The 17397-nt window shown below is 38.9% G+C and overlaps 1 protein-coding gene across 1 annotated transcript in view; it reads left to right on the forward strand.

Annotated features, from left to right (window-relative positions):
• Window positions 1-17397, forward strand: part of SLC6A2 (solute carrier family 6 member 2) — a 79261-nt gene that overhangs the window by 26089 nt on the left and 35775 nt on the right. The window contains exons 4-6 of the mRNA XM_074839799.1: window positions 2269-2506; window positions 16010-16148; window positions 16961-17095. Coding sequence (XP_074695900.1) covers window positions 2269-2506; window positions 16010-16148; window positions 16961-17095 — 512 coding nt within the window. The remainder of the gene's footprint in view (window positions 1-2268; window positions 2507-16009; window positions 16149-16960; window positions 17096-17397) is intronic.

The following is a 17397-nucleotide window of genomic DNA, read 5'->3' on the forward strand; positions in this document are numbered from 1 at the left end:
TTTGAGCCAAATACCACTGAGCTCAGAGGTACTCTATCTGTTGACTTCAGGATTGAAAAGATGATGAGAAAGGAAAATAGAACTTATTTCATGTATAGTCTTGTTGACATTCCAGCTGTGTTTTTAAACTGACATTTTCAAGGTGGACTAAACATACATTCCTGTTGATTTTTAAGTGTTCTTATTACTAGGATATAGAAGAGCATAAGTTATTTGATTCTCAAAAAGTAATAAGCATTGAGTTGTATTTGCACCTCAGCACTAGTATAAAATCAGGTACTTCTGAAGTTTTGACCAAATCTTCTGGTAACATACAAACACATTTTACTGCTAATGCTTTTGCTTCTGGAATAACTCAAATCTCTCATTCAAATGAAAAGTACACAGTCTACAGAAATTTATTACAGCTTCTCGAAATGAACAGCACTATAGTACTAATTTTAGCTATTAATATTATTGCTTATGAACTCTGAGGACTCTACTTCTAATGAGATGCTTTCATAATGGATACATTTAAAAATATACCCTGTAACCTTTGCAACACAGTCTGTTTTCATCTCTACATTTTCCAGGGTCTATTTTAGAGGGTGGGTGGTGCAGCATTACTTTTAAGAAATGCTAGACCTAGAAACAGAAGAGCAAATTCATTCCTGAAGAGTCTTATTATTTCAGAGACTTGACATTTAAGATACGTTCAATGCAGTATTTTTTATTCTTGATACTAAATATCTATCATTGTCCTCCTGAATTGGAGAAATTGCAGAAACACTTTTTTTAAACAGAAATCATCCAATTTCTGTGCAACATATATTATTTGTACTTGGTATTTTAACATTCAGATGAATATTTAAGGATTATCCCCTTGGGTGATTCCCCCCTCTTCTCCATTCTATTGATCACAATGTATCACTAGAATTTGAGTGTTAATATACTGGATTCATTTAAGCACCAAGAATTTGAAGATACAGTTTCATCTTTACTCTCACAATCTTTTCCCCAGTGTTAGGGAATGAGCAAACTGGTCTATGTATTAAAAGCCTCCTGAAGAGCAAAGTGTAATTTTGGTATATGCAGCAGTCTTTGAACTGCCAACTCCTTCAGGGTCAGCATCTGTTCCTCATGCAAATTTTAAACCAAGGATTAATTCTCAAAGTGTGTGCTATTTCCTTGCTTTATCGAGAAATATGAAAGCCTTGCTTTATCCAGAAATACAAAACTCAAAAAAAACTAAACTGAAGGAAATTAGAAGTAAAGGTCTACACTTTGGTGCTGTGACAGTACAGTGATGATAGTCATAAAACAGCTGTCATCTGTACCTGTTATATGTAGCTCTGGGATAGGATTCAGAGAACAATGCTGCACACAGAGTAAAGGAAGAATGGTATAAGCCAAGGTGAAGCAAATTTCTTGCACAGTTCTGGCAACAAACTTTTGTTGTGCTCTGACATTAGTACCAAAGCTTCCTCCCAAACCATTGGAAAATGTCCATTTTCATGTGAACATGCACTCTCTCAGGCTTGCTTGCTAAAGGGACCCTCCAAGAACACTTCACAGAGTACACAAAAATACAAACCAAATGTTCAAAGTCAAAAGAGAATGCTTACAGTGGGGATTCTGTAATCCTGGGGACATAATAAAATGGTTTGAAGGTCCACACACAGTTTAGCCCCAAGCTTGATATTCACCAAGATTTACTGGCCTGCCCAAGAACCCCTCAGTGGAACAGCACAGACTGTTTCATGCATATTTTGGACCTCGTTACATGCTGACAGAAGCCAATCTGGAAAGTAACAATGGGAAAGAAACAGGAGAGGGTTGGGTGTTTGTTCCAAACTAGCTCAGGGTGGGAATGTGAGGCATAGGAGAACTTCACTTAAGTCTCGAGCTTTATTTTTCCAAGAAAAGTTGGCAAGGAATCTGGCATTATGAAGATGAAGTGAGTTTCACTCCTAACATGGGCTTGCAATATTCTACATTGGAAGGCTGTACAAGAGCAAATTTTGACATTGCACTGCTTAATTTCTTTCTTTGGCAATCAACTGGATTTGCTAAAAGCCAGTCATTTTCCAAAATCATTAATGTAATTTTTTTGTTTTAAGGTCAGTGACACTGTGTCTGCATGTGTATATGTAAATGTCAAAAATTCCCTTTATTGGTCTGAAGATCTAAATGAATTTGCAACCGTGTATGGCCAAGTTTAACTCTAGTGTTTGCAAATACTGTTGCATGTAAAACGCAATGTATAATCTAGTTTTCCTTTGTCTTTAGGTGTAGGCTATGCAGTGATACTCATAGCTCTTTACGTGGGTTTCTACTACAACGTTATCATAGCTTGGTCTCTGTATTATCTATTTTCATCATTCACATTTGAGCTCCCCTGGACAAACTGCGACAACAGTTGGAACAGTCCAAACTGTACAGATCCCAAACTCTTCAATGCATCAGTGCTTGGCAATGGTACCAAATACTCGAAGTACAAACTCACTCCTGCAGCTGAATTTTATGAGTAAGTGTTGACTTGACTTTGCTATTTATTCAGAATTCTATGTCTAAGAGTGTTTCCTCTGGAAGGTAAAATAGCTTTAGCATCCAGCCTCTAGAATAAGCATCAGAAGACTAAAGTTAAAATGCAGTTGTAACGTTGATCTGTATTCCTGTGTGATTAAGACTCTTGCCTCTGTGAGCTCTGGTTTCTCCTGTACAAATGCAATACTTGCCACTAAGCAAAATAGAATTGGACAAAAGACACAAATCTTCCCCGATGGACCACTTTTGCTTGCACCAACTTTGCCAGGGAATGGAAACACAGCAATATTCTGACAAAGATGACTGCATGCCAAACTGAGCTGACTTTAAGGCTTTAAAATAATCATTTGTTCACCAGGCTTGGCTTGTTTCTCTACTTGCAAAATATCTCAGAGCAGACCTCTGTTTGCTCAGCTGCTGCGATAGTTCAATGAAGTGAGATGAAGCACTGAGCAGGAGGAGAGCACCACAGTTGTAGAAAGACGGGCTTTTTCTAATTCCTAAGCAAAAGAGCATTCTGCAATATGGGCCAAGACAGGCAAAGGCACACTCAAATCAAACACTTGGAATCAAAACCAAAAAGGTATATAAATTCACAACTGAACTATAAAACAAAGATATCGATCTGTGTATAAATAATTGCATTATGGACCTCCAGGGGAAAATGGGATTTGATTAGGATAAAGAAAGGAGGATAGGCATCAAGGCTAATTGTATCAGCTGTTGAATTAATCTGAATAATCAATTAATGTTTCTGTGTTGAGAATAGAAGGCTATCAGGACACACACCTGCTGAGCAGCGAGTCCAACCCTGTAGAAACAAAGGGACACCACTGTTACCATAAATAACCTAGTGTGTGTTAGACCATGCCTGGCTACAGTAGGGATCTTGAGGTCTGTGTTTATAGCTCTGAAACATTTGTGGCTGCTATTTCTCCTCTGAAGACAGCACAGTGAAAGATCATTAGTGATACACAAACTGTTGGCAGGGGTTTGGGTAAACTAAACTCAGTGCTTTGAAAACAGTAAGGGGGGGTTGAGTTCAAAGGAAGTCACTACAATGACAAATAATGACAGGTAGGAAATCTACTGCCCTTACAAAGACAATATATGATGTATTCATAACTCAAATGTAAAGACAGGTCTTTTATACCAAAAGGCTACATAGGCATGTAGTCAGTTAAAGAACCTGACTTTGAAGAGAACTATAAAAAATTATACATTCAGCATCTTCAAACAAAGAACCACGTTATTACAGAACTTTTATTTGAACAGCATTTAAAAAAAGGTTTTCTTTATAATTTTCTTGTGCTTAGGCCTTTGTAAAGCAAAATGCAATCCCTATATTCTTGCTTTTTTCCTTTATGATATAAAGTGGTTCTGTGCATTTTCTGTTACCACATTATGCTTGGGGTATGATTTTGACTTTGTAGTAGGTGAGGTTGTGGTAGAATCTGTTCACAATGTTTTGATTTATTTCCACTGATCTGGGGAACAGCTCAATTTGTGATTCTGTCTGTACACTGAAACTTGAAATCTTACGGTTCTTTCCTCACCATGAAATAGATTCAAAGTGCAGTTTTCAGAAGGTAAGAACAAAAAGGGAATTTGACATTTCATTACACTTTGATCCCTGAATTTTGGGGCCATAATTAAGTCCCTAGGCCCTGTACTTATTAGCAACTAGATTATATTGCAAAAATGAGAAGAATAACCACTAAAGTAACACAATCTGTAACATCTGCTTTCTCAGCTGTAAAAACAGGGAATCACAAGGGGCATTATGTTCACTTATCCAGTATTTGGATTAGCTCATCAAGTCCAGCTGTACAGCTCAGGTGTGGACCCAAACTTGTGCAAAGTTTTAGTGTATTCAGATCCAACCTAATAAAAGACAGTCCAATTCAGAAAACAGTGATTCTTCTCTTATACCAAATAACTTAACTCGTTCCCATGGTATTTTTACAACAGGGACAGATGAATTTTCTCATTATAAAGTTTCGTATTATGCACAACAGGGTCAGGAAATAGAAGTGATGATGTAATATTAAATTTGCATCAGTATAGTGGGTTTACAAAATGATGCACCATTTTTGGAGGCAGTATGTTAAGTAATAGTTCAAGTAAGGGTCTTGACCGGCTACATTCCCTCTGAAAAACCCTTCAAGTAAAGGCTGAATATTCCTTTAAGAATATTGGGTGTCCTTATACCATACTGGTATAAGCACTATAATAAAGTGCTTTATTACAGAACTTTCATGCACTGCTTGATAGACCGCTGAACTTCACCCAAGTGTTTGTGTAGGAATCACACCTGATTCTTCCCGGTAGATAGCCATTAGTCACTCTTCAATCACCAAATATTTGCCAGAGGAAAACTACAGTGCCTGATGGAATAGTTTGTGTCAGGTCAGTCTATTCCTTAAAGCCAGAAATCCTAAATTATTGGCTGGATAGCTAATTGATCCTTCCTCAGTAATACTGTGGACGAGTAAGAGTTTTTAAGTAACAGCATCATGAAGACACTGGTTTCCAAATTCTATGATCATGTTTACTTTTCTTAAGGTTTGTACTGCTATCCGGTGGCGCAAGATATTAGTAATAACAGAAACAATTACTTTTTGGGAAATAGATGGCAGATTTCAGATTTTGAGTTTTGATCAGTTATATAGAGAAACAAGGAAATAGAGCAGCTACTTTTATACCAGAAGAAAATCAAACTATGCCACTCAGACTTCAGTGGGATACCTATGAAAGCCCAGCCTCTGCACTAACGTGACAATTATAATGATAATTAACATTATTAAAACAGGGATTGAAAACAGCACTAGCACTGGTGCCCACTGTAAAAATATCACAGAAACGATAGAAGCGATTTTGCCAGTGGAGGTGAAAATAAGTTCCATTATTCTCCTCAGTACTACCAAGAGATATGGGCGACCATCCAGTTTGGAGTATTTGGGGCCATGTTTTCAACCACAGTAACTAGCGCAACAAGAACTTGTTGGTCTGTGTTACTGGGATGCACTGCAGCTTATGGAAAACTTGTTAAGGATGCTAAATGTGCCCAAGCACTTAAGTCTTCAGCCTCAAGACTACATGGGAAGTGGGTACAGCTTGAACTTGGTTCTCCAGGTTGTACATTTACATCAAGAACATATGCAAACTTTTGCCTTCTGGTTGGCAGGCTGAACTGGAAGCAGGGAGGCCAAAAACACCAAACATCTATTTTGTAGCTGGAGAATGACTGAAAAGAGGAACTTCCAAAACAGGCCACAAGCAAAAAGCTGATGTGTTTACCCTTAAGAGAAACAGACATTTATCTTTGGGACGTGATTCCTTCACACAAAGCTGGCCTGACCCTGAATTTAGAGTAGATTATTTCCTAAAATCATGCAGCTGCCAGAGCTGACTCTATTTCCACCAGCACAGGTATAAACTGTAGGAAGAGGTGGGAGTACTGTGATGTGATAATTCATCTAATACTTCAAGAAAGGCACTTATATGTTCAACAGAAAGATGCTGATTCTCACCACTTACATTGAGTGAGAGAAAGGAAAACTTGCTAAGTATCTAGGCCAAATCTTTCAGCTGTCTGGTATTTGGTGGGGAGGGAAAGTAGGGAGAAACCTCTAAGCCTCAAGACTTGGAAGAAATCACTGCAGATTGCAATTTCCATGCCAAGGCAGTGACAGGCAGACTTTGACAAACATATTTGGCTTTTGTTTTCAAGCCTTAAGAGTTGGGCAATAATTCAGATTGAAGTGGTTCTACACTTAGGCTTTCTGGAGTGCTTCATTTTATTAAGTCTGGTTTCAGTTGTTCAGGCTTAATTCAGGCCTAGGTGCCACTGATGTCAATGGGAGAGTTGCTTACAACAGGAAGGAATGAGACCTCTACAATACTTCATTAGACATGGTTAAAATCAATTATAAAGTATTTATACACTGCAAACTTAGAAAAGCAAGTGCTCCAAGACCTGGTAACAACTGATACCCTTAGTCATTACTAAGATACCCTTAGTAATAGTCATAAGAGAAATCCAGTTAGAAATAAAATGTCAAGTCCGCATTTCTTTGGAGATGCACGTTATTTTAATTACTCCCCTCTTCAGTGATTTGGAATTAAATACAAAATGCAAAGGACCTTCTATCCTTTCAACATATGTTAAAATAATTCATTACAAACATTTTTGGAAGAACACAAGTGCATCACTGCAAAAATTTCCCCTATCTACTCCATATCACTCCTATTCAAATACTTTATCTGAATACAGGAATACTTTATATTTGCTCTCTCCATTCTTGTGTCTGGGAAAAGGTTGTTACCATCTTGCTTTCATTTACGCTGACAATTAAAAAAATACCAGTTTGGAGAAACAAAAGCACTATTCTTCTCACGAGATACTCTGCCTGTAAAAAATCATGATCTGTTGGAGGAACAAATCTTGGCAATTTTTTAAACAAAACAGTGAAATTGTCAACAAATGTATTGAGCTATGGCTATTTTCCTCTGATAGTACTTTTTCTGAGGGCTTTAATCCATTCTTTCTACGTAAGAAATAAAACATGTTTTTACAGGGACATTTTCATGCCAGATTCAGTAAAGGAAATTCACAGAATTCGCAAGTCTGCCCAGCTGTGAGTAATTGCAAAAAGCCACCTAAGAACACGGAATAAAGACAGTATACAGTCATGGTAGTCTACATCTATCATATTTATGAACATAAGTTTATGAGGAGTGTGTGAAGCAAGAATATCCTGAAAAAACCCTCGTTCTATATAGCAAAGGTTACTTTTATAGACCAATGGGTTTGTTCTTTGGGGTACAAGTCCTCACCGGAAATACCACCACAGACCAAAGGGTTCACATAGTCCAGTATCACGTCAAATGGAGTGACCAACACTATGTGCTCCAAAGCAAGATGCAGGAACCTGTCCCCATAAGACAATTGTGAAGCAACCTCTCCCAAAAAAGAGAAAACACCACTTCAAAAGTAAGCATAAGCAATTCTGCCTCTAAATGCTTATAAAAACTGAATCAGACAACAAGAACTAATGAGAGTGGATAGCCCTATATTCTGCTAATCACATCTGGTAAGAAAAGACTCTAAGCTCATGCTAAACATGATCAGCAGTTCTCAATGAAATACCACTTCCCTGAAAAATAAACCTCCACTGAATACATCTGAAGCTTTTTTAAGAGGTTTCTTCACGCGATATCCATACCCTATAAACTAATTAGAAAGTTTGTAAGCAATGAGAAATTAAGAATCTCTCTAGACATCTAGAGTTATCTTTTGCATCGTAATTGAAAGGAAAGTTGTCAGAATGTTTCTGACAGGTTCGAAGTTGGGTAGCAGTCATCTGTTTACTGCCACAGTGACCACGCAGTCAAAGACTAACAATAATTCTGGCCACATTCTGTACCTTCACCCCTAGAAAATTCCCTAAACCTAACAGAAGAACTCCTCTGATTTCAGTGGGCTTAGAATCAGGTACATTATTAAACACGTTATGTGAGAAATTTATGGCCACATTGCTGAAATAGCAATAAGCAAGCTGCTTTAGATACCAATTCTATATTAACTGCACAGGCATATTTAGGAAGTGTTGGGGTGTATTGTTTACACATCCATAGTCTGAGACTAAGGTCTTTGCATCCCTATACATTGTATATTTACTTTTGACTGTGTTGACTTTTTTGGACTCAACTAAGTAACTCAATCTTTCTCTCTGATGCAGTGCACAGAAATTTCTGGTGCAAGTATGTATGTGCATAAAATAAAAACAGCTATTCCAAATATTTACATGTACAGCTCTGAAATTTACTTTTCATGTATGTTCACATACATTTGTTGACCATTTACTTACATAGAAAGAAAAAGATTTCATGCAAGTACGGTGGAGGTCAATCCATATAAGTGTGTACACATGTTCCTAGGCTTGGACAGCTTTATGGAAATGATTCCTAAACCTCAACATGCCCTCGTGTAGCAAGTCCAGAAGACTGGAAGAATGATGACTTTGCCAACTTAAATTTGCAGGAGGGTTTTATGAGACACTACAAATGTCAGGAGCTGCACATTATGCTGCACGCAATTGGCTTGCTTTGTGCTAACTTGTAGGAAGAATTCTAACTGCTTGTCTTTACATACAGAATCCTATGTAGTTTGGTAGTACCAGGCTCTGAGCAATAATTACAGCAGCTGAGGTCAGTGCTGCAGCACCTCCCCTGTATTGCCTTGCATTTGAAATCCTGACAAGCAGAAGCAGAGCATCTCTTGGTGGAACATCTCCACCTGCACACACTGCTCAAGGCAAAGCCAATAAAGGTGTCACACAGAATTAAACACCCATTTATTTGTACTTGCCTCTCATCATGTTTCTCATCAAATGTTCTCCACAACACAGTACTGACACAGTGTCAACAGTAGCGTTTTATGTGTTGCTTTCTATAGGGGAAGTGTTTGCTCATCCAAAACTATCACATCGAAGCATTAATCTATGAAAAGGTTACAAACTTAACCTCACTGTGTAAAGGACCCAGCATTACAACAGATGTCAAACCATAAAGTGAGCATTCATTTGTTTAAACATGTCAGTGGTCCTCAGTTTGTGGCACATGGGCCTATTCCTATGGTTGACTTTCTGCTGGCAACTTTGCATCTTGCCATGCTGCTCTTTTGAAAACAGTAAAACTTCATGAAAGCTCAACAGCTTCTCTGGAGAGGCTGGGGATCTTCCTTCATGACCCTCCTGTCTCAGGCAGTGCCTGGCCCAGTGAGAATGCGGACTGAAACACCATTTAGCTTGCTGACTAAGGGCTGGGGCAGTTGGGAGCACATGTGCTCTAACTGCTTTGCCATGTATTCTCAAACAATAAACTTTTCTCAGGAGTTCAGTGTTCATTAGACCTATGGAGGGGTGAAATTCAAGCGTTTCCATTCCATCTGCAAATCTCAGTATAAAGGGTTTAAAAGCAGATTTTTAAAATCTCTTTTCAGAGTGCTGTGCAGACTTGAATGTACTGAAGTGTGGCACAAATAGCAGGTGAGGTCAGAATTATTAAATTAATGGGAGAATTAAACTGGGTAAAGACTTCAGTGAGTTGATATAAACATTCTCAGTGAATGAAGAGTTTAGTCCTAGTGGCCACATATAATTTCAGGATTATCATGAGTCAAAAAGAAATATCATTTCCTTCAGTATAAATAATAATTTATTATATGCCAGCCAGGATGCCACTGTAAATTACCATTCTGTAAGCAATTCCCAAAATCTAGCTTGGAGGTCCATTACACAGCTTCATTCGCCAACACAAGGGGGAGCTGAAATATCTTGAGAAACAGAAAAGCCTGACAACAAAGGTGTTGGCAAAAGTCAACAGGGTACCTACCCTCTCCACCAACAGAGGTGGAGAGAGCCTGTCCAGCTGCAGCCAGCTGGCTGGGCCCGAGCCCCTCGCATGCCCCGCAGCGTGCTCAGCACGCGCAGAGGTGCACAGCACACATCTGGCACCGCACACCAGGGCTCGGCACCGCTCTCCTCCCATGGTCCCGGCTGTAGGAGAGCCCTCTCCCGGAGGCAGGCCATCCTTCCGCGTTGCAGGGATGTGTACCCAGAGTTCTTGACAAAGCACCCAAGCAGCTCGGACAGCAGTGGTTTGTATGGCAGAGCTGGGTCCCAGCCGGGCTAACCCTGTTGCACTTTGCTGACTTCAAGTGGAGCCACTCTGCCGTCTCTGTGCTGCACCCTGAGTCCCAGAACTAGTGAGGAGACACTGGTGTTCGACCTGCATGGAGCCACCTCAGCTCTGCAGGGTTCATACCACAAGGTCTGCCCCGCACAGCTGATACACACCTTGTGAACACAACCTGCCATTCAGACAGTACACTTGAATTTAAGCAGTGCTGTACCTGAAGTAAAAATACCTGCAGCCTGGCAAACTCTATGCAAAAAGAACTCTATCCACGCCTGCTTAACGCAGATAGCCTCGCCTTCCACAGATAAAAGAACTAACTGTGGTTTACACTTGGAAGAAAACTGGCAGCAATGACGATTGAACTATGGTTGCCCGAATATAAAACACAAGAGATGCATGTAGGAGAGCCTTCTAATTGAACACAATTATCATGCTTCAAATTGCCTTCTAAACTGAGAATGTAATTTAATTTCTGTAGAGTGCACACTGTATACACTGGCAGTTCTTTTAGCATCTTCAACCTACAATTTGCATTAAGTTTTAAATCATAAAAAACTAGTCTAACTACCAGAACAGGGAATAGAGCTCGGGAGACCAGGACTGTATCTATTTATATCTTAGCCAATTTGCTGATACTTACTGTCTGCAAGCCATTTGTGTTTGATCCCATAGAAGGGACTACTAACTTTTAGAAGTACTTGGAAGTTCTTAGAAATACTTAAGTTTTTAGAAGTAACTAGCAAGTACATTTGTTAACATACTAATTTGCTGACAAGTTGATGACATTTTTGCAGTCTGAATAAATCTGATACAACACATCAAACAACTATTTAGATGAATGACACCCTTCTGTTGATCACATCAAGTTTAGGCAAATAACTTTTGCCTTTAATAAAAAGAGAAAGAATAAGCATCATTTGGATTGAAACCTAAAGCTATAATTGATTTGAGAATGGAAAAATGAGGCCTACTCCAACACCTTTAACTTGATCTGTTTGTACAAAACCTAAATTTCCAAAATACAATCATGTGAATCTGCCTAGGGATGAATACAAAAGGCTCCTTAAAAAGTCCTTAGAAAGAACCAGTCTGACAAAAAAGTCTAGGAGAATTCTACACCCAAAACTGTTACCTCCTGTTTTTTGGTTATGCATTAAATGTTTTGGAGTGAACAAGAGTAATTTTCAGATCATGACCCTTGGCATTTATTTTGCCTTTGGTTTGGTTCCCTGTTTATACTCAAATACTCACCACTTCCATAAACAGTACGTTCTGAATTGCTCAAAGTGTAGACAAAGCAAAGGTTTATAATAATCCTTATTTTATAGATGGGAAGACTAAAACAGAGAAGAATGTAATGGTTCCAACATTACCTATTATTAGAACTATGACTGGATCCTTCATCTACTGAGTCCCACTGAGCAGCTGCCCCCCTGCCTCCTCAATAATTTGTCTTTAGTAGGGTTTGTGTGTGCATACCGATCAGCTGGGCTTCCTCTTGGCTCTTTGCAATCTGACACAAATGCTGCACAAAGACAATACAGAGACAGTGGTACCAACAAACAAATCGCCATTTGCTGATTTCAACGGATGTGAACTACTTCCCTTTAGCTGAATGCAGTGTGGAAGTAAGGCAAGAATTAGTGCCAGAGTTATTGGGTGACTAGGAGAACCTACCCAGCAGAGAGCACAGGGAAGGAGAGAACAAGGAGAAATCTCCCAAAGAGAGAAACCAGAATCTCTGAATGCAGCTTCAATCTGAAATCCCTTCACATTCCTTCTCCTCTTGCAGAAAGGCAGAAAGACTCTTGGGACCTGTATTTACAGTGATGTACAGTCTCAAAGTCACTGCAAATGTAATTTACATTCCCTTACATGGAAAACAGTCTTAGCATAAATCAGGCTCCTTTGCACAAAGCCCTGATTTAAAAAAGGGAATTTCTTATCTCTAGTGCATGTTCTTTGATTCTGGTGCTGTACTAACTCAATATTGCTAGAGCTCTGACTAGAAGATCAGAAAGCTTAAACAATTTATTAGCTCCTCTTGTATTTTGCTCAGCATAATAGGTCCCTGTTCTAGTTTCTGTCAGTCCCATCTGTTACTGTTTACTGTTAATCTTTCCCCCATAACATTTTCTTCTCCTCTTTGCACGTATTTCTCATCTAGTTTCATTCTTTTCTCAATAACAACAATCTGCAGGCAAAATACTATTTCTAGTTGTCTTACTGCCTCCAATTTTTCCTTACTCTTTGAAGAGCTCTCAGAGTTTGGAATTATGAGAGTTTATTTTGTTAACAGAATTGGACAATATCTTTATACTTATGAAACAAGAATCACTTTCAGAAGCTTTTACTTAAGACATTCTCAGTAGCTTTGGACATAATTTAAAGAAGTTGACAAACAACAGAGGCTGGTACTGGTTGGTGCTCTATCTCCTCTGGTTCCCTTGGCCATTATTCTGCTGTAATATCAAAGGCTGAAAATTCAGGTGTTTTGACCTCAGAGCTTCCTGATTGAGGATTCCTGCAGTATCTCTTACTTCACATTTTCCTCTTTGCGGCCAGTATAAGGGAAGCAACTGAGTATAATCTAAAGGAGCCAGTCAGGGGTTTATCAGTCAACCTGCCTTAGCATAGACAGGCTAAAACCATCACATCTGCTCCTGAAATAAGTATTCCTTGATGTGAAATAAGAATAACTGTGGCATAATTCAGCTAACTGGATTTTCTATAGCATCACTGATGTATGCTAACTTGGATGAACATGATGAATGCAAAGTTCTTTTCAAATTTGCCGTTCTCCAAAAATGACTGTTTTTCAAAGAACGTTACAGATCTATATCCTTCAAACCAAGAAGGTTTAGTCTGTCTGTTACTTGGGCCACTACTTCTCTTTTCCATCTCTTCAGATGTCAGCACATCTTAACGTAAATTGCAGTCTAGCACTAGATCTTTTATGCTTTATGATGCTGCTGAAACAGAAATACAGCTTCTAGTAGGTAACCTTTCATGAACTACTTCCCAGCCACGCTCAGAAAGGGCATCTTTTGGAAAGCTTCTATGACTTATCTTCAGAGGTCACAAAGAAAAACAAACAAAACAAAACAAAAAAAAAACCAAAAAAAAAAAAAAGAGAAGCAAAACCTGCCAGAATTACAGCTCAGAAACAGCAGCTGTCTATGAAGATTTCCTTGCTTAGCTGCCCAGTTACACAGCTGTTTTGACTGGTTACAGAAGTATTTTTCTCTTCCTATTTTACGATCCCTTGCCCTGATTAAGGGAGCAGAACTCTTGGAATGGAGATTCTCCTGAAAATCCCGGGAATCCCGCATTTGAAATGGCAGTTCTGGCAAGTGTTCCAAACAACAAGACACATTGCTAGCTGCTTCTTGGAAAGCAAACACACAAGGAAGCAGGCTTCTTTACATAGGAAAATATTTGGGCAAGAAGAATAAAAAGTTAAATGGGCACAAAGAATGCAAGTTCAGATTCAGTTCTTCCAAGTAGATATCTACATATAATAATCCGAAGGACTTTCTTTACAACATCCAGCTCTGATAGCAATAGCAGTGTAACTGTGCTAGCACAGATTGCCAAAACTCTCCTGGTCAAATGTTCTGACCAGAAACCTGTGAAGCTTTTCCTGGTTATACTTATCATTGCCCAAGCTGGTAAGTTTAGAATGAAATCAGGCATCCCTGCCCAGGATTCCCTTACACCTGTGGATCCTCTAGCAAATTATACTTTATTAGCAGAAATACAAATAGCTTTCATTCACACTCTAAGCAAAAGTTGAATGAGACCTACCTATTGATTTACATTTAATTAAAGATAATAGATTTTTAGATGAGATATCAGTAAGCCTGCCTCTATGTTTTACTGTTTTCACAGGTAACAGCTATATTGTTATATAGCTATATTGTTGTATAATAAGAGTTAAACACCTCATACTTTCTAAATAGGAACATTCTTGAATATATGCCACAAACACATGGTCACTACCCTTTTAAAACCTCACTTGTTATTAGCCTTACAATGCAACAGAAACGGATCAGCTGCTTAATTTAGGAGGATGCTTTCTACAAGTATCTTTTATCCAACCTGGGATCAATCACAGAAACAAAAATACAGCATTTCTTATTATACATGAGAAACTACAGAGCAGAACTATTACAATTCTTAGCTGATCCTATCTTGATGCTTTAGGGATCAAAAGGGTATTGTATGCAGCTCTCTCATATTACTAGATGGATTGTTCTAAGGGGCCTTTATTTTCCCAGCACGTTTCTACAGTTGTACAGAGACATTTTTCAGTTTTTCCCATTTAAGTTGACACAGGTTTGCGCTATCTTGGAACTTATTCAACTATCTCACCCATGTCTGACTTGATAAGTGCTTAAGTTAATTCTGAAGCACCATCTATCTAGTAAGAGATTGTATGGGGACAGCCAATGGGGCTGGAATTAGTGTCCTCAGGCTTTAGTCTCTACATGTCTGCAGTCATGCGAGGTAAATCACTCAGTGCTTCAGTCTCTCTAAAATGTAATTAACTTCATAAAATATGTCAAGGTCCTCCAGTGAACAGGGCTTCTTTGATTTGATTTGTTTGTACTATCGTGGTGCTAAGAGAAGCCAAGACAAAATCAACTTTCTATTTTACCCAGGCAGTGCATAGCAAATAAAAGGTGATAGAGAAAGGGGAGGAAACAAGGGAAGGTCGTGACCATTTTATCTGGATGGACAGTGAAACACTTAAGAAATTGAATCCCTAAGCCATCATCCTGTAGATCCGATTCAGAACCAGGAGTTAGCTCTGCAATTCACCTCCAGTGCAAGACTCCAGCTGCAATGCCATTCCTCTTTGCAAACACAGCTTTCAGTAAAGCAAAATATTTCTGCCTTTTCTAGGTTGGTAAAAGCAGAGACACTTCAATAGCAGAGAACTGCGTTAAAGGGAGATCCACTATAACATCTCTCCCATATCCCTGTGCCCGTTGCACAGAATGTGTTTTGTCAACTCTAATTGTAGGTATCACTAGCCATGAAGACACTCTTTTCTACACTTCAATCCGTTTCACTGTTTAGATCTCAAAAGAACTAACCTGCCCTGGTAAGCAACAGAATTTCCTCTGCTATTGCTCTACTGTCTCAATGAACAACACAAAGCGCTATATCCAATTTAAATTTACCGACTGTTGCTTTTCCTATCCAACCACTTTTTTGCAGCCTCACAATAGCCTATTCAAAAAGAAATTGAAAGTAACTTTGGAACTGCTCAAGTTATAGGAAGCCAGCTGTTTGCTTTAGCTAGAATCACAAAATAATTTTGGTTGAAAGAGGTCTCTGAAGGTCATCTAATACAACTCCTTACACAAAAGCAAGGCTAACTTCAAAAGTAAATCAGTTTGCTCAAGGTTGCCCCTGGCCAAGTTTTAAAATCTCCGAGGATGGAGATTCTGCAGCCTCTCTGGGGATCTGTCCAGTGTTCAAGCAAGAATCAATGAATGACAAAATCCCAAAACGCTTCCAGTGAAGGAGAAAGTGCTATCGTTATGGCACTATGGTGCTAAACAGAGTCTGGTGGTCCACTGAAACCATAAAGGCATTGTGAGAAGCACAGGACATGGTTTTACACAACAGATTTCAGTAACTGCTAGTAATGTCAGTAGGGCAACTACTACTGCAGTGCAGCATCCATTTCTGCTGCCCACAGGATGATATGTGTAAAAGCCTTTTTCCCCCAGTGACTTCGCTTTGTTTCTGTGTATCTGGTATGTAGGCGAGGAGTTCTGCACCTGCACGAAAGCCGTGGAATCCATGACCTTGGCTTGCCTCGCTGGCAACTTTCCCTCTGCCTCTTGGTGGTGGTAATCATTCTTTTCTTTAGTCTGTGGAAAGGCGTGAAGACTTCAGGAAAGGTAGAGCTAATATTGTCCTTTTATCTCAACTACATTCTTTGTCTCCTTTAAGAAGTCTCCTAATTTTAGAAAGCAAGACACTAAATCACTGCTTCTGAGGATCCTCGAGGACCAAACCATGTGAGAGGCCTTCATATATGTGCAGTGGAAATACACAATTCCAGTTCAGCCTTTATTTTATGTTTTGCTTGTGTGGTGTTCCAACTGGAAATTTTATTAGCATATTATTTTCAATTCAACATTAGCAGTCGCATCCACAAAATATTTTGAAGGACTTTAAATTGTCTGAAATGTGCCTCCTATTCTTAGCCAAATGTACTAATGTTTCAATGGTTTAAGATGCTTTGGGTTTATTATATAAAATGCCATGACAAGGGAAATATTTGATGAAAGTAACTTGAAATTACTCTTTGACATCCCTCAGAAAACACCTCCACAGAAATTCTAGGGTTGGATACATCTGAAAGCTTTTTGTACATTTTCATGAAAGCATCACCTAACATCAGGCAGTGACTGCACTTGTTTAGCAAATGAATATATAGCTGAACAACTAATCAGCAGTCTAACGCACACTGGTAATGTATAAGCACTCCAAGTCTTCTGTTTGTTAAAACTGTCTCCTACTGGTATCTGTAAACATACATACATAAAGACTCATGATATATAACAGCATTTTCCCCCAAGACATCCTATAAAGAGCTTCTCCATCAAACTGAATGGACAAAACCAAGAAAGTGCCAGCTATATTTTTCCACACATTCTTAAACTTTCTGTAACAACTGATTAACCTTTGGGACCTCTGTTGTCTGCAGGTTGTTTGGATAACAGCCACGTTGCCCTATGTTGTATTATTTGTCTTGTTAATACATGGAATAACCCTGCCTGGTGCATACAATGGAATAAATGCATACCTGCACATAGATTTCAGAAGATTAAAAGAAGCCACAGTAAGTGTACTCTTCTGCTCTCATTCCCTTGTTATTATTAAACCTGTTGTCCCTGTTATTAAAACTGAAAATGTTAGAGCTAATTTCTGAGATTATATAGCCACACTTCTGCTTTTGCTTAAGAACTGTCCCTGACAGTCTAACTTTCCAACCCTCTCCATGACAGCCTGAACCCAAACTGTTCTGATAACAAAATACCTGTACGAGGGCAGTTTCAGGTGTGGCAGTCCCTTTAAAAAGTCCATGCTTTGACTGTGCACCCTGTAAATTGCAGTATCCTTTATACATGAAAACTGAGTCAT

This window comes from Strix aluco, chromosome 14, assembly GCF_031877795.1.
Source record: "Strix aluco isolate bStrAlu1 chromosome 14, bStrAlu1.hap1, whole genome shotgun sequence".
NCBI lineage: Eukaryota > Metazoa > Chordata > Aves > Strigiformes > Strigidae > Strix > Strix aluco.